The sequence below is a fragment of the Nanorana parkeri genome, unplaced genomic scaffold (assembly GCF_000935625.1).
Source record: "Nanorana parkeri isolate BGI_ZX_2015 unplaced genomic scaffold, ASM93562v1 scaffold254, whole genome shotgun sequence".
Lineage (NCBI taxonomy): Eukaryota > Metazoa > Chordata > Amphibia > Anura > Dicroglossidae > Nanorana > Nanorana parkeri.
This window is the reverse complement of record NW_017306522.1, coordinates 296,489-320,849: the sequence shown is the minus strand read 5'-3', so window position 1 is coordinate 320,849 and position 24,361 is coordinate 296,489. Positions and strand designations below refer to the sequence as shown.

The window sequence follows — 24,361 nt, the reverse complement described above, 5'->3', positions numbered from 1 at the left end:
TGATTGACACCTAGCTCTGCCTCTCTAGTGCCAGAGCCAGCTGTGCCCGCCCCGTCCCCAGTCTGTGCCTCCAATGAGCACTGGAAGAACAGCGAGGGGAGGGGGGAATCCCTGCAGTGACTGACAGTATCTGCAGGGAGAAGACAGTGAGCTGAGTGATCAGAGGTTTGTGATCGCTCAGCTCTCGGTATATAGAGCCAGCATGTGAAACCTGCAGATTTAGACACCGGCTCTAAGTATTGGGCAGAGTAAACTTTACTTTCCCAATGCTTCTCCTTTAATAATATTGTGAATGCTGTCTTTTTACAGAAAAGCTTTTCCCACCAGTCCCTATATATTGAGCTGCTTTCATTTGCACTTATTTTTTTGCCATACTATATATAATCTTACCGTATATTATTTATAATGTGTTTCTCCCTGCATTAAACTACAAGGCATGCTTATTAGATAGCCTCTCAGCTCCAGATTTAAAAAAATGCTAGGTTAAAGGCAAAAAGGATAAGAAACAGAAGAAAAATGTAGAATTAAAACTTGGTTTTATTTCCTGGGATGGGGGTTGTAACATCATCTGGCCTAATCCCGGAATCTTGGAAAAGCTGAAGATCCTAAATTCTGCAAGGCAGTACTCCTGCACAGGCCATCTTTTCACAGACTGCTTGCTGAAAAGCTTTTCCCAGCCCATCCTAAATATTGAGCTAATTTCATGTTCACTTACTTTTTACCATATTTCATATATTATCCACATATTATTGGAAAGGTATATACTGCATGAAAGTGCAAGGTTTTTTTTTATAAGACAACCCCTCACCTCTACATTAAAAAAAAAGGCTAGATCAAAGATGCTAGGTTAAAAAAAAAGTAAAATAGAGAAAACCCTGGATTCTGACCATTTTCCTCTGGGGGAGGGTGACATCACTGAACCTTCTCCTGGAATACTGACAAAAGCTGAGGATCTGACATCCTCCGAGAATAAAGAATGATTCAAGAATGTGCTCCTGTACTGTACTTACCTTGGGCTCTGACGTCTGACTGCTTCCTGTAGGTTTTGATGATGTCACTGAACCTCATTGCTGCCTCACGGGAAATCCGAATACTACAAATACCACGAGAGTGAACTCCTGAACAGCACAGGAATCCATACTCATAGAATTTGGGATCTTCACCTTTCCATTATTCAAGGAAAGGCCAAGTGGTATCTCCCCTGGCTATGCAAGTGTGCTGGAAGTTGGGGCGAGAACTGTTTAAAAAAAAAAATGTTTACTTTAAATATTTTTTCCTTTTTAACCTAGTGGTTCGTATTCTGGTGGTGAAGGGACTACATAATATCCAAATCTTACATTTTTAAGGCTTGTTCACACCAAGTGCAGAGCAGAGCAGTTACAGAACGCATCAAAACTGCATCCAAAGTATTCCAATGGTATTTTGGGCTCTAGTTCACACCAGAGTATTCAGTTCCAGAGCTTGTGGAAAAACTGCAGCATGCCCTATTTTTTCTGCTCTGGAACGCACCAAAACACATGCAAGTGCATCAAAAACACATGCAAACGTCCTGGAACGCAGTGAAAGCCCATTTTAAGCTTTTACAAAAACAGCCCGGAACGCGCCAAAAATGCGGCAAAACACACTGCACTGAATGTGCAGAAACTCATGCAGATCTAGTCTGCATTTGGTATGACCAAGCACTTCAGCTAGGTCTGCTTTAGGTGATATAGTATTACATGTTTATTAGTTATATTTGCGATATAAAATTGCATGTTTTTTTTTCCGTTTCAAACACTTTGGGGTCTATTCACGAAGCAGCCGAAGGATCTAGCCGTAGCTTCGGCCGATCCTTCAGCTAGCTTCAGCCCCAGGACCCCTTCGGTTCAGCTGTAATCTTCCGGCTGGCTCCGGCCACTTGCACAGACAGGTCAGCGTCCCTGGTTACCAGCTAACCAGAGACACTGATCTCCCGCTCCCGGCCGCCAAGGAGAAAAACACTGCTTTTTCTTTTTTCTTTTCTTTATTCTGACACGTAGCCGTGTCAGAATTGGCCATAGGAATGCATTGCTAAATTCCTATTGGCTATTTCAATTTCCAATAGCCAATAGTAAACTAGCATTGCACCCGCCCTCTGCTGCAGTTCTCCATCAGGTCTCTACTACTGATTGACAGCAGCAGAGGGCGGGTACAATAGCTAGTTTGCTATTGCAAATTGAAATAGCCAATAGGAATCTAGCAATGCATTACTATGGCCAAAATGTATTAATTTTTTTTCTATTCTGACACGGCTCCGTGTCAGAATAAAGAAAACAAGGGAAAAATCAGTGTTTCTCTCCTGGGCGGCCGGGAGCGGGAGACTTCCAGAGCGCCCGGGAGAGTTTTTTCCTTTTCTTTTTTTTGACGGCTGCAGAACTGCCGGCCAATAGAAAACTGTTGGGCGGAGCTAGCTGTCACTGCTAGCTCCGCACAATCGTTTTCTATTTATTTTTTTCCTACTTTTTAAACTATTTTTCTGTTCTGCTTGGTACTACAGAGGGACTGAGCAGAACAGCCGAGCTGAATGCCGCTGAGCGGCATTCGGCTATTCACTCACTGCTGTTCGGCATCTATAAGAATAGACCGAACAGCAGCGAGTGGCCTGCCGGAGGTTCTGCATTGCCGAACCCCTTCGGCACTTCGGGTCGGCCGAACATGTTGACCCGAAGCCACCCGATGTACGGCTGATTTCAGCCGATATACGGCTGAAATCAGCTGTACCAGCCCGGAGTGAATAGCCGAACAGCGTTCGGCTGACTTCGCTTTAGGTCGGTCATTCACTTGGCTGCCTAAGGCAGCTTAGTGAATAGACCCCAATATTTATTAAAAATACAAACAAGTGCATACCATTTACTTTGCAATTAAAATGAAAATGCTGAGTTTAATAAGCAGGATAAACCCTTGGAGCTGATAGAATGACCTCTGGGGGCAACATCCCATGTTTTAAGAACACCCGCTCCGTAGTGCTTCATTTTTCATTGTACTTGAGGAGATTTTTTTGAAGAATGGCAGCTTTGTCTCTTTGATCATTGCATTTGATTCCAAGTAACTTGTCTTCTTTATTGCAGACATTCATCTTCCCACAACATCTTCTCCCTGGGTTATATTTCCTCCTAGGTTTTCTTAAAAAGAGTCCAATGGACATAAATAAGGTTTGTCAGGGATGGTACAGGAGCCCTGTGCCACAGGTATAATATCTTCTTCACGCATTAATAGTGCCCCCAGCTCTGCCATGCAACTTGCACAGAAGGTTACAAATGTTCCTCATCTCCGCAGTTTAATGTTGAAAAGACTACTGATCTTGTTTATATTGTCTGGATGAAATTGACCTCTGGACAGTGCTGCTATATTGGCTTTGCTCCCCTAGCAGCAATCCAGCCTGGTAATAAACTCCGAGTGGAAAGGAACTGTATACCATTTATATAAAGTGCTGTTTAGATGGAAGAGACGTTTGCTATAACCTATTCTTCAGATTCAATACTTTTCCAGAACACTAATACACTTTAACAGCTGGAGACAAAAAGGATTGCTTGTTGCCCCTAGCAACCTTTCTATTTTCTAACTTGCACTGTAAAAAGAAAAAACAAAAATCAAAACAGAAGACTGCAAGAGAAACAGAGAGTACAAATGTTTATTTTTTTTAGTCACTTCGATTTACAGTATATGTAGTTTATAATTAATACAGTGTGATACATATTATTCATTTACTGTCCCAATTTACAATCCAAGGTCCCTATCACATGCACACGTACTGTACACCGGCAGATGCAGACCGGAGCTAACAAACCTTCCAGCATGTCTTTGGAGTATGGGAGGAAACTGGAGCCCAACCAAGCACATGGAGAACATGCAAACTCCATACAGCTACTGTCTGGCCGGGATTTAATCTGCTGCAACTACTGAAGTCTAGAAGTCTTTCACTGTTGACATCACCTTGAGCTTTTTCTTTTCTTGAAACAGAACTCTGGAATTTTTTTTTAACAAAAGGACCTTACCCCCCCCAACACCTGTTTTTTTTAAACAAATAACCTTTGATACATAGCTTTGTTCCTGGATCTTCTGCCCTGTCACACATCTTTGAGTCTCCTTCCTTTTCTTCACAAAGTGAGAATTGCAGCTAGAGATTAATAATAGGTTCTAAAAAATTGCAGATCTGTTTAGGCCCATGTAACCAACCCCCCCACTGCTCAACTTACAGATTCTGTCACTACTAGACCAACTTTAACCAAAAAATAAATTAAAAAAAGCAGTTTCCTAATATTAAAAAATAAATAAATCTAGCCCAAGTAGCTCAACTTGTCTTGATTTCAGCCTCCTTTTTATTCCCTGTACATAAGAACAGTGACCCAAATTGGGCTGAGTTGTTTTGCACAGTGCTGCAGGTCAGGTGCCCTGCTGCTCAGTGGAGCATGGACCATATGGCTGGCTGAACAGAATTACACATCATTTGACAGCTATAACAGTTCAGATATATGTTTGTCAGTTGTGTATTTAGCTCCTTGCTTGATGTTTAGCATTCATCTGCTAGGTTACAGCATTTTAAGAATATTCCAGGCATATAAGTTGGATAAATGAAAAAATGGCTTTATGACTTTTGAAGGAATACGCATGAGAATAAAAGTATGTTTGCCTGAATTTGCTCCGTAATAGAGTGCTCTGTAGTCACACGTAATGTCTGTGTATATTGCAGCTCTGTTTGAAATAGTCATTTTCTAAATTGCTTTTCTTTGCAGCGTTTTTCTGAAAAAATAGAAATAAAAAAGTGAAGCATGGCACAGTGAAGTCAGAAAATTAATTTCTTATGTTCTGGTATTTGACAGTTATTGAGTTTTTTCAAATGGCTATCATTTTTGCCTCTGAAGGAAGGCTAAAGATATTGATTATTACTATATCTGAGTGTTTTTGGATGTGATTGGAGTGCTAAGCCTTTCTTTCTTGCTTCACATCTTTGCAATGCGATAAAGTATGTTTGCCTGAATTTGCTCCGTAATAGAGTGCTCTGTAGTTACACGTAATGTCTGTGTATATTGCAGCTCTGTTTGAAATAGTCATTTTCTAAATTGCTTTTCTTTGCAGCGTTTTTCTGAAAAAATAGAAATAAAAAAGTGAAGCATGGCACAGTGAAGTCAGAAAATTAATTTCTTATGTTCTGGTATTTGACAGTTATTGAGTTTTTTCAAATGGCTATCATTTTTGCCTCTGAAGGAAGGCTAAAGATATTGATTATTACTATATCTGAGTGTTTTTGGATGTGATTGGAGTGCTAAGCCTTTCTTTCTTGCTTCACATCTTTGCAATGCGACATTATATTGTAAAGCGCTGCGCAAACTGTTGGCGCTATATAAATCCTGTATAATAATAATAATAATTGCACATGTGCTGCAGGGTGTGCTGTGATAGGGCAGCCAAATAATTTGAATGGGCTGCCTACTGCATCTAAATAGCACTAAAAGAAGTGCATAAATAATGGCACCGCAACACACCTAACAGTTTAACATGTGATATGTTGCAATGCGAGAATGCACATGGGAATTAATGCACTCACCCCTGCATCACAGAGATGTGAATGGAGTCTCAGTCAGTATTCTCAACTCTGTCTGGTCCTGTTATTCTTGGGCTGTCCAGGAAGTTACTCCACCTAATTTACATTTGTGTGGGTCCAGAAGTTCATTGTTTTACATGTGTACAGGTCTGGGAGTGAAATTCAGGGTTGTGCACCTGATAGGAGTGCTTACTGTTGGGTTTTGTGGTAGTTCAGAGGTCGCCACTGTTGCGCGTGAATCTTTGGTGGGATTCCTAAAGGGGCCAATGGCTTGAATGTATCTTCCTTCTTTGTTTTGTGCTAGGTGCTCCAGGGTTTACAGTTTCATAAATATAGATAAGTTACCTGGCTCCTAGTTAACCAATTAAGATCTTGGGTGTATTTACATAGGCCAAGGCTTGCTCCTCTCTGTATTTTGATTAGCTTTTACACACTGACCAAAGGAGTTTCCTTTGATCTGCACATAATGTCAGTTCTAGCAAGTGAAGGTTTTTATTTTTAAATACATACCCCTTATTAATGCATATATTTACTTCTTTTAGTTTTTATTGTGTTTGTGTTTTTTTTTGCATGGGTTGCATTTAAAAAATATACACAAAATTAAAAAAAAGAAAGCTTAATATCATTTGTAAATAACTTCAGCCTAGTTTATACCAGAAAATACATTTTGAACTGCGGGGATGTAGCTCCAGGAACTGATCTAAGAAAATGACTTAGTGGTCTCTTGTCTCTTCTATGCAGTTACTGTAATATTTGCTTCTTTTTCAGGTAAAGTGTCAGCAGGAGATAGCAGACATGTGTTGGCCGAGAGAGGACGGCGAGTGTCACGCAACCTACAGGATCTGGGTGTCTTCACTCGACAGACCATGGGTCATGTGATGGATAGTAAGACAGGTATTTGTAAAGATAATGTCTCATTTAATTCAATCTTGTATGAAATTGTTCTCCTCCTTGAATCGGTTTTGGAACGCTGATGTAGCTACTGCCTGTTCCTTGTCCTCACAAGGAGTCTCTTTTCCTCTGCATTCTCCTTAAAGTGTATCTAGACCCAAGAACAAAAAAATAATATATTGCAATATGTTGCAGCTTGCCAGTCTATACTCTAGATGTGGCTGCATTAGTCTTCTTTTTTCTTTTTTTTTAGCTGGTGATCCTGCCATTACACACTTTCTTGATGGTACATCACAGGGAGTTAACTCTTTTAATCTCTGGGTTATGAAGCTACTTCAGGTGATTGAACACAGCCAAATCTATCAAAGCTACAAGACAGCTCTGCATAACCCCTCCCACACTCAGCCAACCTTAGGTGATGAATGGCTTCTCTCAACTTTGAGAGATGTACACTCCTAAACACTATTTTCTCTATGATGTTTTTGCAAGACTTTTCTAGCAAGTTTTCCTAATGCTACTCTCAGCCACTGTGGAGACTTCAGCACCTATCTAGATCGGTTTCTCCTCAGCAGAGGCTTAGGGGACTGAACCCAGACCCTGCCAAAAGGAAAATGTGGTGCTGGTCTGTAATGTGCTCAGTTGCTGGACCCTTTTTGGCACTACTAAACGTATGTGGTTAGCTGCAGTGCTAACAACACATATGGGGTCTATTCATGAAGCTGCGAAGGATCTAGCCGTAGCTTCGGCCGATCCTTCGGCTAGCTTCGGCCCCAGGACCCCTTCAGTTCAGTAGAACCGAAGGGCTGCTGTACGGGCTATTCACAATAGCCCGTACAGTTCCCGAACCTTTCAGGTCCACAATGCTAGTTTACTATTGGCTATTGCAAATTGAAATTGCCAATAGTAATGTAGCAAAGTATTTAAATGGTAACATTTCTTTTTTTTTTTTCTCTCTCTAGTAAATTAGCCGTACCAGCCTGAAGTGAATAGCCGAACAGTGTTCGGCTCACTTCACTTCAGGTCGGTCATTCACTCTGCTGCCTGCTGCAGCTTAGTGAATAGACCCCATAGTTTCCTTTAGAGGTCCAGGGCCATGTGGCTTTAATGAAGACCTAAACCTGAAGACTGCCCCTAGGGGGGTAAGACCACCCAGGAATGGGGGTGGGGTGAAAAAATCATATGGCATCTCTTTGTTGACTGCCAAACATCCATGGTAAGGACCAAAAACCCCTTAGGTAACCCTTAGCCATTTCCTACAGGTGAGGTACCGAGGCGGTAGTTCCAGTACCCTACGGGGTTAAATCTGTGGCTCTGGTGCGGATTTTAGCTTGCCTTTTCCGTGGTGGTTCAGTTTTAGGGATTTAAGATTGCTTTCCGTGGTTGTTTCCCATGCGGCCTAGGGCCCGGGGACTGTGCCTGTGCAGCCTCCTTCCTAGGTACTCTACTGTGCATGTTCCACCATTTTCTCTACTGGTGCATTTCTCTGGACACTTGCATCCTGCTGCTGCGACTCTGCACGCACACAAGGGAGAGCTTCGCTGCTGCACAGTGCTGCAGTTTTTCAAGCCCCTGGCCATGTATCTAAAGGATACTTGTTCTTTCCCTTTAGACACAGTTTACACTACTTTGTAGTTAGTAATTCTTGCGTCGACACTTCTGAAGGTCATGAGCTTGGTGTCCTTGAAAATGGCTAAACCTGCTAAATCCTTTTTTTTGCAGCCTGTGGTATATGGTGACTGTGATCACCATGAGAAGCCATTCTCTCCCTCAAAATTGTTTGCCCAGCAATATCCTATTAACGATGGCTTCCTTGAGGACTAGGCGGCCCCTACTGTGGATCCTCTCATTCCTTGTTCAGATGCAACTTTGCAAACCTAAGCCGTGCTGCCATGTTCTTTTTAGAGAGAAGAGGCTTTCTCCTGGCAACCCTTCCAAACAAATCGCATTTTTTTGTCCTTTTCTAATTGTATTGCCATGAACTTTAACATGCTAACTGAGGCCCGTAAAGTCTGAGATGGAACTCTGTTTTTTTGCAATTTCTCTGAGCATTGCACAGTATAAGCTTGGGGTGAATTAGCTGGGACGTCCACCCCTGGGAAGATTGGCAACTGTCTTGAATGTTTTCCGCTTGTGAATAATCTTCCTCATTGTACAATAATGGACTTTAAATTGTTTGGAAATTGCCCTATAACCCTTCCCAGATTGAGGGGCAGCAACAATGGCTTCCCTAAGATCATTGCTGATGTTTTGCCTCCTTGGCAATGTTTTAACACACACCTGAATGTTCCAGACCAGCAAACTGCTAAAACTTCAACTTTAGTACAGGTGGTCATATACTTGCTGAGGATGAATTAATAAAGGGCATTTGATTAGCAGCGCCTGACTGGTCCTTAGCCAAGTGGACCTTTGCCCCCTTTGGCTAAAAATCACATAACAGCTCTGCATGCTGATATGAAATCATCTTACATTCATTAGCTAAACAAACATATATATATATATATATTTTATTTTTTTTTGCTTTCTTTTTACCCACTTCCTGGTCCACTTTGGCACTAATGATGTAATTGTGCCCAAGCGTTGCAACCTGGGAAGGTATACATTGCAGAGCATTGCTGGGAAATCTCATGAGATCTTAGGGAAAGGCATTTTCCTCCACTGAGATGATGTGCATGGTCACATGTCCTAGTCACATGTGCCAGAGTTCCAGGAAGTAAAGGGATATTCAGTATCTTGCTCTTAGTTAAAATGGCCACTGTCAGAAGACTGGGGAAGAAAAATAAGGTCTGAAAAGATTACAAAGCCAGCAATTGTCTAGAAGTATGTGTGTGTAGATTGTCATAACTAAACATTTCTAAAGTGTCTTATGCTTGTAAAATAAATAATGACATGGCGTAAATACACTGAGTGGCCAGATTATTATGACCACCCCATCAGTACTTCGTTGGGCCACGAGATGACTCCACGAGATGACTTCGTTGGGCCGCCTCGTGACTCCACGAGATGTTGAAAGGTGATGCGAGGAATCTGACACTGCACTGTTGCCCTTCTGTTGTCTTGTACCAGTCTTGCCACTCTCCGTTCTGCCCTAACATTGACTAGTCGCTGACGGCCACAATTCGCACGTTCAGACCCAGATTTTCGGCTGACAGTCCAGTCTTTAAACACTTTAACAACAGCTGCTCTTGAACATTTAACGAATTCTGCTGTTTTGCTGATACTCGCTCCATGGCTCAGAGCGCCAACAATCATCCCACGTTCAAAGGCTGTTAAATCGTGTTGTTTACCCGTATCTTCAGAAACAAATCACTTCTACTGTCGTGGAAACCAACCCGATTCCCTATTTATAATGGTCTGGCCCTCTAGCAACTTCAGCGCAAAAGTATAGCTAATTATCCTACAAACGTCAGGTGGTCATAATAATCTGGCCACTCAGTGTATATTGTGTGTTGTTGTTCATCTGAGGTTGTATTTACCTATTTGTAAGACCTGCTAAGGAACAGATTATTGTTATTATGTCCCAAAACTCAAAAAGAGGGTGTACTTTTTCACACGACTGAATGTGTAGACACACGGGTGCATGTACAATGAAGGGTCAGAAATGTACATCCTGAAGTAGTATAACCTGTTTAACAAGGACAGAAGGGTCAGGAATTAACCCTGTAGATCTGTAAGTGGTGTGTTCTTATTACTAATGTATAAAGAAGAACAATTTGTTAATAAACCCTTTGGATCTGTTCTGGGTGAATGTTATGGAGTTCATTGTAACAGACATCTCTGTAATCATTGAGTGTATTGGGACTGCACTTTTATGTTGCTTAAACTTTTCCTATCTGTACTTTAGGAGTTATGCGTGAGAGTTTTCTTTTTCCTGCCTCATTCCCCGGTGAACAGAATACAGCGGTCTCAGTAATAATGTATAAAGTAGCACAATAAACACTTGCTTCTTGCTGTGTGGACTTTATGCAGTCTAGCACCCTGCTGTTCTATCCAATAGCATTGTTGGGTTGCCTATCTACCTGGATCTTATCTAAAGTAATGACTGTCAGAACAATTTTCTCTCCTCTATGCCTGCCATACTTTATTTTTAAGAGAAACGGAAAATAACAGTTTTACAGAACTCTGTATGTGGCTGGGGCTGTGCCAGCTATGGCATAGACATTAGACAGGAAGATGACTCCCCACCCCAAATGTCACCTCATGAAGGACTCACTAGGACCTGTATGCAGTAAATCTTTCATTTTCCTTTTCTCCACAGGAAAGGGAACAATAAGCTGTCAGTAATAGAAATCTTTGAAACATTCTGGAAATATTTAATGTGTTAATTAATTTGCAGCTGTTGCAGCTTCACAGAGACCGATTGCTACATGTGCTTGAACTGGGGACCAATGATTATAATTCTTTAACAGAAAATTTTGGTGGAGTTGGCTGCAAACAAATGGCATGTGATTTACAAATTAGCAGTCAGTACAATAATGCTTCCAGGAATGACTATCTCACAACAACATAAATGTCTCTGTGGGTCATTTGATAATAAACAAATATGGTGTCATAAATCTACAGTCATTGTAAGTGGTGCTACGGATGTTGTATAAATTAAAGAGACCTCACTTTGGGTGTGGAAGTTTAGCTCTTACATAATTCAAGCTGGCTTGTTCTTAGATCGGTCCCTGGAGCCTCTCTCCCCATCCTCTGCAGTGGTCTAAGAATCCTTGTGTGATTACGTTCTATACAAGTGTAGAAGCGAGGATGCAGAGGAGCATTCCATCTGTTTACCCATTTACTCATATCTTTAAAATGACAACAAAGACACGTTTAGAAATGTTTAGTGATGACAATCTACAAACACATACTTCTAGATAATTGCTGACTTTGTATTCTTTGCATTCCTTATTTCTCTTTTCTTCTCCAGTCTTCTGACAGTGGCCTTGTTTACTAAGGACAGATTACTAGATCTCCTTTTACTTCCTTTATTTCTGGCACATGTGACTAGGACATGTGACCATGCACATCATCTCAGGGGAGGAAAATGCTTTTCCCTGAGATCTCCTGAGATTATCGATGAGATTTCCCAGCAATGTTCTGCTGATGACAAGGCAATCCCAGTGTGCATTGCTTTGGCAAACTGAAGTCATTTTGCCCTTTCACAGCAGGAAGTGAATGCTCTGCAAGTGTAAGTATTTCATAATCACAGCATTTTAAACCTGACATGTCTATGTTATTATTAATCATCACACATAGAGGGATGCATTGGTAGAATTTGATATTTGAGTGTAAAGGTCCGCTATAATCTATAGATAATGCTAAAGGCACACTATGACAACAATCTGAACTCTTTTATGTTTTAATACGCTCCCCTTATTGTTCGCCTGAGTTACATAACCCTGTGTACTGTAACAATACTGCTTGTTTGTGTAAAAAAGGTGACAAGGTTTCCCCTCACTTTGTAGCTGGGGCTGCTCACTGTCTGTTCCATGTCTTTAACCAGTTGACATCCGCGGTGTTAAACCCCCTTCCCATCCAGGCCATTTTTCAGTATTCAGCGCTGCTCGGGTCTTTTCTGCCCGTGCGTGCCCGCTAGGGGGCGCGCGCGAGCAGAAAAAAATTGCCGTCTGGAGACGGCAACCCGCAGATGCTGCAGTGCCGTCCGTCCGTTTTTTTACTACGGGCGGACGGCAAGAGGTTAAGGTATGGGAGTTTAAAGTCCTAATGACTACCATTACTTATGGGATCTTTATTAAAGGTAAAGAAATGAAAGGTAAATGTAAGCAAACCCACATGTGTGGTTTTGTTTTCTTTATATGGTAAAACATACACCCAGCGGTTATTATATACCACCAACACAAAGTCTATCTGTCCTAATATATAAAGATTTTAAAATTTGTTTGAGTATAGTGTTGTTTGACCAAGTAGTTGTTAGTCAAACCATCAGCATTAAACATGGTATATAAAAGCCAACAGGTTAAAAACAGGTTACAAATAAATTCCAAGGAGCATGTGAAAGCATTAAAGGATAATTAAAGCCTCTGTTTTTTTTTTACTGCATGCAAGCAGTAGATCTATGCAAAAACTGTAAAAAAAAATGCTTTAACAGAGGTTAATACTCACCTGTGTCTTCCCTGCGCGATTTCGTCCGAAAATGTGAAGGACCTCGGGCGGCCGCAAAGCATCCTGGAGCGGGCGCATGCGCAGTTCACATTATAGGCCGGGAGACGAGGAGAGACACAATGTAAGTCTATGGACGCGTGCCCCCGCATGCAGACACCGTGATACAGGAAGTGCCAGCAAGGACAGAGGAGTCAGCTCTGGATCGGAGACCTGCCGCAGCGCTGGAGGGACAGATAAAAAGGACAGGAAAGAAGAGGAAGATCGGATTAAGAAACATCATTTAAGTGCTTTCATTAACATTGGGGGGAAGGAAAAAAAATTGACTTTAATGTCACTTAAAGGAAACTATTAATCCCAGAATCAGCAACTGTGCTAAAAGTATTTTTAATTTACAACAATCTGAGTTCCATAGAAATTTAGTAAATGTGCTTTCTGGAGCCTGTGCACCAATCAAATCAAGACATCCGGGGCAGAATTGTGATTGGTAGTTGTGAGAAACTTAGCACTGGCACTTTTATTTCAGTCATTACACACATGAGACACAACAAAGAGGATGAAGCTGTACAAATATGACCCTCCTGAGCCTGGTGAAGAGACCCGCAGTGGCCCTGAAATGTAGCTTTCTTTGTGACATGATGTGCTTTCACAGGGGTGCAGAATTCGTATCGCCCGACGCTCAGGTCATGCAGTTTCGGGCGGGTAGTTTTTTTCCTACATTTAGCACTGATGCGGGCTAGCAGAGCTAAATGTAGATCAGGGGAGCCGCCGCTCATTTAGTACAAGTGATCTCAGATCGCCACCCCTTGTGGTTTTGGGGTCCCCCACTCTTCTGGTTGGACACAGGGACACGTCCAACATTTCAGGATGCAGAGCGGACAACATCCGTTCTCCGCTCTTCTCTGTGTGATCAATGATCCCTATCTCAGCTGTCACAAGCTGCACAGAATCGAGCACAATGCAATTGCTCGATATTCTGTGTTGGACGGCAGATTCCATAAGGAGAATCTGTCACTCCCAAACACTATCACATAGGGGCTTGTTAGTCCCTGTGTGATAGTAATAAAGTTGAGTGGGGAAAAAAACCTGAAAAAAGTTAAAAATAATTTTAAAAAAATTAAAAAGTGATAAAAAAAGTAAAAGATAATAAAATAAAAATAAAAAAGTGATTAAAAAAAAATGTTTAACACCGTAAAAAAAAACTTGAAAGTGATGAGAAAATAAAAAGATTAAGGGCCCTATTCACAAAGCAGCCAAAGGATCTAACCGTAGCTTTGGCCAATCCTTCGGGTAGCTTCGGCCCCAGGACCCCGAAGGGCTGCTGTACGGGCCATTCACAATAGCCCGTACAGCTCCCGAACTTAGCCGAGCGGCTCAGTCGAGCCGAAGACATATGCCTCGGCTCGGCTGAGCTGCGCTGAAAACCGAAGCTGACCGAGCGGCTGGCCATTGGCCGGCCGACAGCCTGCTTCTGACAGCTGGGCGGAGCCAGCCGTGATCTTACGGCTGGCTCCGGCCACTTGCAGAGAGATCAGCGTCCCTGGTTACCAGCTAACCAGGGACACTGATCTCCAGACAGCAAACTCTCCCGGGCGCTCTGGGAGTCTCCCGCTCCCGGCCGCCCAGGAGAGAAACACTGATTTGTCTTTTTTTTTCTTTATTCTGACACGGAGCCGTGTCAGAATAGAAAAAACTAAACAAAACTGTTTTGCCCTTTGGAATGCATAGCCAGATTCCTATTGGCTATTTCAATTTGCAATAGCCAATAGTAAACTAGCATTGTACCCGCCCTCTGCTGATGGACCTGATGGAGAACGGCAGCAGAGGGCGGGCGCAATGCTAGTTTACTATTGGCTATTGCAAATTGAAATAGCCAATAGGAATCTAGCTATGCATCCCAATGGGCAAAACAGTTTTTTTTTCCTATTCTGACACGGCTCCGTGTCAGAATAAAGAAAAAAAAAAGAAAAATCAGTGTTTCTCTCCTGGGTGGCTGGGAGCGGGAGACTCCCGGAGCGCCCGGGATAGTTTTTTTTCTCCCTTTCTTTTTGACGGCAACAGAACTGCCTGCCAATAGAAAACTATTGGGTGGAGCTAGCTGTCATTGCTAGCTCCGCCCAATCGTTTTCTATTTATTTTTTCGTACTTTTTAAACTATTTTTCTGTTCTGCTCGGTCCCTGACTGCGGCATTCGGCTATTCACTCACTGCTGTTCGGCATCTATAAGAATAGACCGAACAGCAGCGAGTAGCCTGCCGGAGGTTCGGCTTAGCCGATCCAGATGTTGGATCGGCTGAGTCGAACTCCTCCTGCACGTGAAGCCACCCGATATACGGCTGAAATCAGCCATACCAGCCTGAAGTGAATAGCCGAAAAGCTCACTTCACTTCAGGTCGGTCTTTCACTCGGCTGCCTACGGCAGCTTAGTGAATATACCCCTAAGTGATAAAGTACAAAAAAAAAAAGAATTAAAACCAACCCCACGCCGCCATCTGCATGTGAATAAGCAGTGCTCTCTAACACGCACAATGTGCATTAATGAGTTAGTTCACTTTCCCAATGAACTTGAGAAAATTGAATTACCCTTTCAAATCTGGCCGACCCTCACACCCTCTCCCCACATTCCCAGCGCAATTCTTACCTTTCGGCGCATGGTCCTTCCCCTCTGCCAGTATGGGTGTACTTTCCGTACCCGGTAATGCCGTCCAGCTCAGCCCTGCCCTATGGATTTTTAATTTCACTTGCAAACTGCGAGCACACGTTGGTCAGCACGGTCAGGTGACCACTCTGACCAATGAGAAGTGCTTGGTTAAAATAAATTTTTGTATTAGGACAAGTAGATTGGTCCTTGGACAAGTAGTTTTATTTTTTATTTCCACACCCCTGTTTCATCAACAAAATAATTTGTTGTACAGCTTCATTCTAGTGTGCTGGCGACATATCTCCAATGTTTGAATTCAAGCGGCGCCATCTGCAGCCACTTCAGCACCCAGTTCCAAGGTGCAGACCGGTAAGTAGTGCGGTGGGATACAGTACATAATTTGACAACAGAGAGGATGTTTCATCATTTCCACACGGACATTCCAGGATCACCACATTACAGACAGTAGGGAATGGGGTAGACTGGTTAATTACAGCAGATTTACTGCTCAGTTTTCAGTTTTGCCTGGAGTGTACTTTAGCAGTATACTAAATTGTAACACCAACATTTTAAAAATAATACAGATGACAGTGAAGTGGGCGGTGCATTTAGGTTTACTCTTACGTGCATGATTGAAAAGTCCAGGAATCAAAATGCCCACATTTGTGCAAGTCCATTACCCGGCTTCTAAATTATGCATACAAAGAGCTAAACAGGAAAGAGAGTCGCCTCTTTAGCTGTGATTCAGTGTCGGTAATTAAAAATTGATGGTTAAATAAAACTGTCATAATGCATTATCACTGTTAATATTAGATTGGCTCTAAATGTTTCTCGTATTTCCCTAATACTCAAAGCCGTGTATAAACATAAGGCTGGATAGGCAGCCCAGAGAAATAAAAAACATAAACAGAACTGTTTTCATATGAAAAGCAAAGCGTGCATAAACTGATGTGTTCAGCACAAATGGGATTTGCAGCAATTGCAGTGTAAATTTGTGTTTTATATACGCAGGGGGGAAATAATGAACTGATGGAGAAGGGAAAACCCTTGCTCGTCTATGCTACAGTGTGTAGATGAGAACTGGGCCATCCATCTCCATTAATCATCTTCTTGCAGAAACGGCAGTTTCTTTCATTATTACATTTCAGCACTGTCTGATAGGCTGGCTATTACTTGCAGAGGCTGCGATGCTGAGGCTACCAGAATCAGAGTGGTCAGCAGGGACAGTAGCAATGTCATAGGAATCATGGCTCAGATTTCCATAAGCTTCTCTAGTCACAGCTGTCAACTTTCACAACTTTACCTCCTACGGCCCATTCACACCATGTCTGGATCATCTCCAGACCAGACCAGATTGTTTCCGGACCCAAAATGCATCCTAATGTATCCCTATGCTATTTCTGGCCTCTGTTCACACCAGTGCAGTCCATTCCAGACCAGAAAAATACTGCATGTCTCATTTTTTCTGGTCTGGAATGCACTGGAACTGCGGGCAGGTTCAGACCATTTTCCTGGACCAGATCTTAACCAGTGCACAACTGCATCATAAACTATCACTAAACCTTAAAGTGCAACCGAAGCCAAAGCTTTTTAATTTTGTAGTATTGGATAGAGTGGAGAGGGATTAAGCTGGCCATGCACTTTGCGAATTTCCATTGGTTCTTGATGAACCAGATGAAATTCACAAAGCTGATCAAAGGAGCCATTCAGAAAATCTTCGAATGCACAGAGCAGGCAGCCAATGAGCTGTCGGCTCTGTTTGGGTATTCTGACTGCGGTGGCCGCTGTGTCATCTTTTTATTGCTTTCTGTGTCCCCGTTAGGGAGTTTAACCTTCACAATTTGTCCTGGTGAATGTTTTCTCTTTCAATGAAAGAAAATCCCAAATTTGGGTTGTCACCAGAACAGGAATAGATTGGAATTCTTCTAATGGGGAGACACGAGTTCTGATGACCCTGCTGACCACCAGGCATTTCCCTTTGAAGGAATTTTGTGTGACTTCGATTTCCTCTAACTTCCTGTTGTGGCTATCCGACATTAAGTAAAATCTCCCCAATGGGACAAAGATGGCAAGAAAAGCTTACGGGTTATAACACTCCCTTACTCTATCCAAAACTGTAAAAAAAATGTTGGCTTCAGTTCTACTTTCAAATAAAGCGGAGTCCAGTCTGGTAAATGTAGTATTTAGATATCCTAACAAACCGTAAATAAGTCCTTATTGACATCTGCAGTTACATTCCCTGTGGACCAATTCATCATCAAATTTCAGGACACATTCACACCAATGCTCTGTAAGGCATGTTGTGTGCATTGATGCCCTGCACTGCCTTTCATTGTGAATGGCACCTCCAATGTACCTGCATTGCAGCACACTGTAACGTGCAGGAATGGACTACCGGCACTTGCAAAACTTCCTGCAGGGACCGTGAGGTAGGTGAAACAAGTAAACTCTATTTCCGGGTTGACGGAAAGTCACAACTAGACACCTGAGCTTTTCGTTTTCAAAACTCTTTATTAGGGATGTACCAATACTAGTATCGGTATCGATGCCGAGTATTTGGGCGAGTACCCGTACTTGTAATGACATGCTGCCCGGCTTCCTGATTGCCCAGGAAGCCAGCTCTGTGTTGTTTGGCCGGCTCAATTGTGATTGGCTGGGAAACCGGCTTCCCAGCCAATCAGCATCGAGCCTGCTTCCCGGCCAATCAGGACGCCTGGAGGCGGGCCATTACTCGCCACCCGACTTCCTGATTGCCCAGGAAGCTGGCTTCATGTTCCCCGACGGCAGTACTTTTCAGAGGAAATTATACTCTGACTGGAAGTTCCAGTATCAGGGAAGGTATCGGAGCATTTGGGCGAGCACGAGTACTCGCCCAAATACTCGGTATCGGTACCGATACTGATACTAGTTTCGGTATCAGTGCATCTCTACTTAAAATGTTCTTCCTACTCTAGCCTCATTCTCTACCCATGGGTTAACCCTCCAGCTCCTACAACAGTGTCACCCACTCTTTGAAGGTATAGTAAACCTCTAATAGGGTCATTCACAAAAGGGTGAAGAGTCTGGAGAAGACGGGAGAAGTGAACAATCTAGGACAACATCACTGATTTGGAAAAATTATCCAATTCAGCTCACTTTCCAGTTCAGCGATGTTGTCCTAGATTGTTCACTTCTGTCTCCTCCAAACTCTTCACCCTTGTGTATAACCCTGTAAGACTTATCTATAAAACAGTTCACATCAATGTTAATATTAGGACCATCAGACTCTAATGCATTCAGTTAAAAAAAAAGTTTTACTCTGGATATTTCCATACGTAAATTCCATCCCGTCCAGTGTTTCTTTATGCGGTCTAATCCCCAAAATTGCACAAGTGATGGACCTCTATTATGCCGAGGGACACTGAAGCTGTCACATAACAGCTCTGTACATAGAGCTGAGCAACCTTGACTCTGATGATTGCTCAGCTCATGGCTTCTCCTTGCAGAGATCAGTGACTGTCACCTCTCCCCGCAGGGATTTCCCCCTCGGCTCTCTGTTCCTCCAGCGCTCACAGGAGAGAGACAAAGAAGGGGGGCGTGGCCCTAGAGCTGCAGAGCCAGGTATCAATCAGACACCCAGCTGGATCCCGACAATATTTTCCCGCCATATGCTGACTTTGTGTCAGAGGAATACATTAGTAAATGTACTTTTGTGACCTAAAAGAGAAGAAAAGTAAAAGAAATAAGGTTTGGCTTTACTTCTTTATACTTCTCCGTCTAAAAGTACTTAAAACTCAAGCCGGGCCCTGCATCCATAATATTACTCACTGTAAATAAGTGCCTGTACCCAATATTCACTGGTGATACCAAATAAATATATAACCAAACGTCTCTAGAATCCGGGAATATCTCTGACATGCCACTGCTGATCTATGGGTTCTATGAAGAGCAGACTTCCTTTCATCAAAAGGAACAGAAAAGTCTGATAAGTTAGCGATAAGGAGACCACAATAGTCTTCAGATATGCGTTTTTTGTATATTGATGAGCTGTACAGCAGTCCGTGCTGTCGGTGTAGCCAACATCAATCTGTACAGCTACAAGTCAAGAATTGTAAACTGATGTAGTTGCTGTTGCATTAATCATGCCCATTGACTCAAATCTTAAAAGGAATAAGTGAGGATGTCACTTTAAAAAAGAAGTATTTGGAACTTAATCTTCTAAATCTTCATTAAAAGAAGTTACAATTGTGATAGGCTTGTAATATAAAAATTAAATTCCTCTTTCTTTTGCAGGAAATCTTGTATAGCTTAACTAGGCTTCTGCTCCTACCCAGAGACTGTGCTGAATACATTTATAAATAGCCCAGTGAATGGGCCTGTTCATTTAAATGAAGCTCAGTAATACATTCATTTTAGCAGTCTTTTATGTTCTCCTGGTCACTGTGACACCTAGCAGCATAAACCACATAATAATCTCTCCACTGCATTGTGATTGCCACAGACAATGCACAGTCACACAGAGTACCCCGGGTGGATGGGTGATACAGAGAGGTAAATTGCCGGCACTAACAAACTGGAGAAAGTCAAGTAGTTTCTGTGAAATGATCACCAATTTTCACTTGCCGTTCAGTTAAATTTTCTTTGTTATGCTTTTACATTGTTGTAAGCTTTAATCAGCCTCTAGTTCCCTTTTGTTTGTCTTATTCTGCGAGTCTTAACAGAATGTTAAGAAGGTAAATATAATCGTCAAGTCTCACATTGTAAATTCCACATATTTCTTGTATGTACAGGGGTGTGGACATTTTGAAAAAACTTGTCCCTCACAACAATCTACTTGTCCCTCACGACAATCTACTTTTCCTTCACGACAATCTACTTGTCCCAATACAAAAAAATGTTTTAATCAAAACTAGGGATGCACCGATACCGGTTTTTCGGTACAATTGTACCGGTTGCTTTCGGTACTCGCCGATACCTATTACCGATACCGGTGCTTCCGCTGGCATGGAGTCAGCTTCCCCGGCAATCAGGAAGCCGGGCAGCGGGTAATGACATGCCACCCGGCTTTCTGATTGCCAGAGAAGCCGGCTCCATGTTGTTTGGCCTGCTTTATTGGCCGGGAAACCGGCTTCCCAGTCAATCAGCATCAAGCCGGCTTCCCGGCCAATCAATTTGGGAGAGACGGGCCAGATTTGATTGGGTAATTCAATTTTCCCATATTACCTGGGAAAGTGAACTTACCCTGTAATGCACATGTGCGTGTAGGAGAGTTCTGCATGCCTGGCTACCGCAATATGGCACAGTGGAATGCGGGCAGCACTCAACGCACACACAATGTCCTACGCGAGCGTTTATTTGCATGCAGATGGCGGGGGCAGCGGGGTTGGTTTTATTTTTTACTTTATCACTTTTATTTTGTAATTTTTTATATATTTTATTATTTTTTACTTTTTTTATAACTTTTATTTTTCTTTAATTTCCATTATTTTTTTTACCTTTTTTTTCCTCACTGAATTTCTGATCAGATCACATGTATAAAACGTGCAGCGGCTCCCCACTGTACATTTAGCTCTGCTTGCCCGAAGTCGGGCTAAATGTACAAAAAGACGACTTGCCCGACGCCCGAAACTGCATGTCCCGGGTGTCGGGCAATAGGAATTCCACACCCCTGATGTATTGTACATACAACGTACAGTATGTATATCACATTTCAACCAACTACATATTTTTTATTTCAGATGAAACAAGAAATGTAATTGGTTGGTATTAGGAACAGCTGTAACTTTATTTTTCCAGTTTTTGTAAACCAGCTCTGCGGTGAAACATTTGGTCCAGCGTTTCTCAGAGTATTTGATGTATGTCCTTCCAGTGGCTAGTATTACTCAGGATATAGAGTTCAGGAGCAGTGGAGTTGTTGGAGTCCACCTAGCTGGGTCTGCATACTGATTTTTGGACTTAATTTGGATTTTTGGACTTGCATACTGATTATTGGACTTGTTGACGAACAAAATTTAAGTGCAGCTGAAGTCATAACTTTTTTTTATGCCTTCATATATATCTTTTTTGTATCTTATGAAGATTTAAAACCTGTCTCCAGGCAAAGCTAATAGACTACACTTGCAGTGGGGCTATACAGGTACACCGGAGTTTGTGATCGGGTTATGTTCTGATAAACCCATCGTAACCCGATCGTATCGTAAACAGAAAAGTGTACTGCACTGCAGCAGACAGTACACAATGGGGAACAACAGCCAGATTGCTATTGGCTATTTCAAATTGCAATAGCAGACTGCCTATTGAAACCCCGCCCACTAAGAGGAGGAGTGGGCCTGAGAGACAGACTTTTCTCTCAGATCTGCTCCTCTGCTCAGTGCGTGGGTGTAATAGCCAACCTGCTATTGCAATTTGAAATAGCCAATAGCAGTCTGGCCATTGCTCCCAGCTGTTTACATTCACATGTCGGCTGTGGAAGCTAGCCGGCAGGTGAATGGTGAAGCAGAGAGCCTCGGGGATGGTTGCTTGAGAGTTACTATTAATGCTCAACTAACCAGGAACTACAGTTATCCGGCACCTACCGATTAGTTGGTTCCTGAAAATCTGGGAGTTTTTTTGCACAGTGCTGTGTACAGTAAACTCCATCGCAAATGCAAAAGATCGTAAATCAATCTATCGCAACCTGAGGTCCCCGAAGTCTCTTCTTGTCTTTACTCTAGTAGTCTAAGGAACGCTGATGTCATCATGTCTAATGCAGGAAAAAAGCACAAAAAGGGGGGCTCCTTTCCTGGTGCAGATGAGTTTTATTCAAATACAGGTAAAAAATGAAGAGAAGTACTCACAAGGGTAAATTAGATAAAAGCCATAGGACTGTAAACCAGAGTGAGGCAAGTAAAAGTCAGCGATGCAGTTCCTATGTGCCGGTGTGAAGATATCTGCGTTGACGCGTTTCTGGGGCACACCCCCTTCATCAGAACAGGTCCCCCTCTGGTGATGTTGATGTTCTGATGACGGGGGCGTGCCCCGGAAACGCGTCCAAGCAGATATCGTCACACCGGCACATAGGAACTGCATCGCTGTCTTCCACTTGCCTCACTCTGGTTTACAGTCCTATGGCTTTTATCTAATTTACCCTTGTGAGTACTTCTCTTCATTTTTTACCTGTATTTGAATAAAACTCATCTGCACCAGGAAAGGCGCCCCCCTTTTTGTGCTTTTTTCCAGATACTACAGTCCCCGTGGCTGAAGTGGGGCAGCATCCTGCAGTATGCGCATTATTATCCTCTTTTGAGGAGTGACTGTCTTTGGCACTTTTTGTTCTAATTTGTTATGTCTAATGCAGGGTTCATAGACGTGCATTTTACATGAGGACACCGTGGGACATTTCACCAGCTCGATTGGAGGGAAGAGAGGTGAGTGCTGACCTTTGGGGGAGTGGGGATCAGTTCGTCTAGGCATTAAACTTTCAGCGGCCCCCTGTACCATAAGGGCTGTGCAGAGCTGCGCAATCAGTGGGTGCTGCTCAACATAATACATGGACCCAGGGTTGAATGCTTCATCCCACCCAAGTCCCTACAAAGCCTCTGGGCTAAACCTTGTAGTGTGGGGTGGGGGCAGCCCCACTGCAAGGGTTAATTCAAATTTTGCCTGGAGTTCTTCATTAAGTATGGCAGCTATGACCCATGGATGCTGATAGAATAGAAGCTGCAATAATGTGAAACATTTAATCTGACCATTTTTGTGCTCTGCACTTGATTGTCTTCCTTTTTAAAACTATCTTCTGTTGGTTTAGCCATTTACTAACATCTGTGTAAAGTGTTAATTTAAAGTTTTTCTGTAAGATGACCCACTTTGTAGTTGTACTGAGAAATGCAATGTGATCTTGTTATTAAAAATGGTTCTAATAACAGTTTTGCAGGCACAGGAAGCCTCTTTCCATTCCTTTTAATAGTCCCCAGCATGTGATAAAAAAGCGGCTGGACTCTGCTGACTGGTAATTTTCAAAGATGTCATTGCTAAAAGTGACTACAGACAGATCCTAAAATACAGTAAACACAAAGGGGCCATTTATAAAGTATGGAATAGCTGTTTTTGCAGCTTTTTGGTGTCCTTTTATATTTCCTAGTGTATTTTTTTTTCAAGTTCCATTTTAAATAGCAGGTTCGGTATTTTTGTAGACAGCAAAGGTGCTCATAGACCTTCATGATGACCAAGAGTGCAGGAATCTGACTTACTAAAGAGGTCTTTTTGGATGGTTTTATGCATAAACATGCACAGCCAGCTCTCCTGAGCGTTGCATGTTTATGCTATAAAGGCGGGAATGGGAGTGAGAAACAGACAGCTTATCCACTGGCTTATATTGGAAGGGGGGCAATGGAGTAATTAAAGCTGAGCAAATTATTGTGCCAATCATCACTGGCTTGTTATTAAAGGTAAAACATACAGCAGTAGGCCACTGTGGGCTCATCAATGGTTAGCCCGCTCTTGAAGTCACAAAAAGACATTGGAAAACCACCTATAAACAGTATGAGTGTTATTCCAATATGCTAGAAAATGTAGGTTTGGCGGTATGGCCAGTGGTGTTAAGCATAAAATAATTCTCTATATGACAGTACTTACATTTTGTGTATTTTATAATTTTATCAGGAACAAGTGGAACTCCTGTGAAGCTTCTGACAAACTTATTTGCACTGGAATTTCCAAAAGAGTGGCAACTGTATCAGTACCATGTGGATTTCAATCCTTCCATTGCTTCTATGAGACTGAAGGCAGCTTTGCTGTATAGTCACAGCGAAATTTTGGGCCAAGGTCGTGCCTTTGATGGAGCCAGCCTTTTCCTGTGCCGTAAGCTCGAAGAGAAGGTAACGTTTTTGCTAATTTACTTTCTCTTTTAATATATTCTAGCAAAAGACGAGAAAGGCGGACGATATTACAAATAATGATCTGTTTTAGTGGATAAAATGTGCAGGGGAGTAGACCCAGGAGTATGACAGCATGTGCAGAAGACAAGTGCCAAGGGTATAACAATGCGCAGTATGTGCAGGAGAGGAGTGTGGAGGGTATGACAGTGGGCAGTATGTGCAGGAGAGGAATGGAGGGTATGACAGGGGGCAGTATGTGCAGGAGAGGAATGGAGGGTATGACAGGGGGCAGTATGTGCAGGAGAGGAATGGAGGGTATGACAGGGGGCAGTA

General features: G+C 42.5%; 1 protein-coding gene across 1 annotated transcript in view; it reads left to right on the top strand.

The window, feature by feature from the left end:
- The window catches only part of PIWIL4 (piwi like RNA-mediated gene silencing 4), a 138,498-nt gene that overhangs the window by 16,260 nt on the left and 97,877 nt on the right, over positions 1-24,361 (top strand). Inside the window, exons 4-5 of the mRNA XM_018556805.1 lie at positions 6,329-6,445; positions 23,814-24,028. Coding sequence (XP_018412307.1) covers positions 6,329-6,445; positions 23,814-24,028 — 332 coding nt within the window. The remainder of the gene's footprint in view (positions 1-6,328; positions 6,446-23,813; positions 24,029-24,361) is intronic.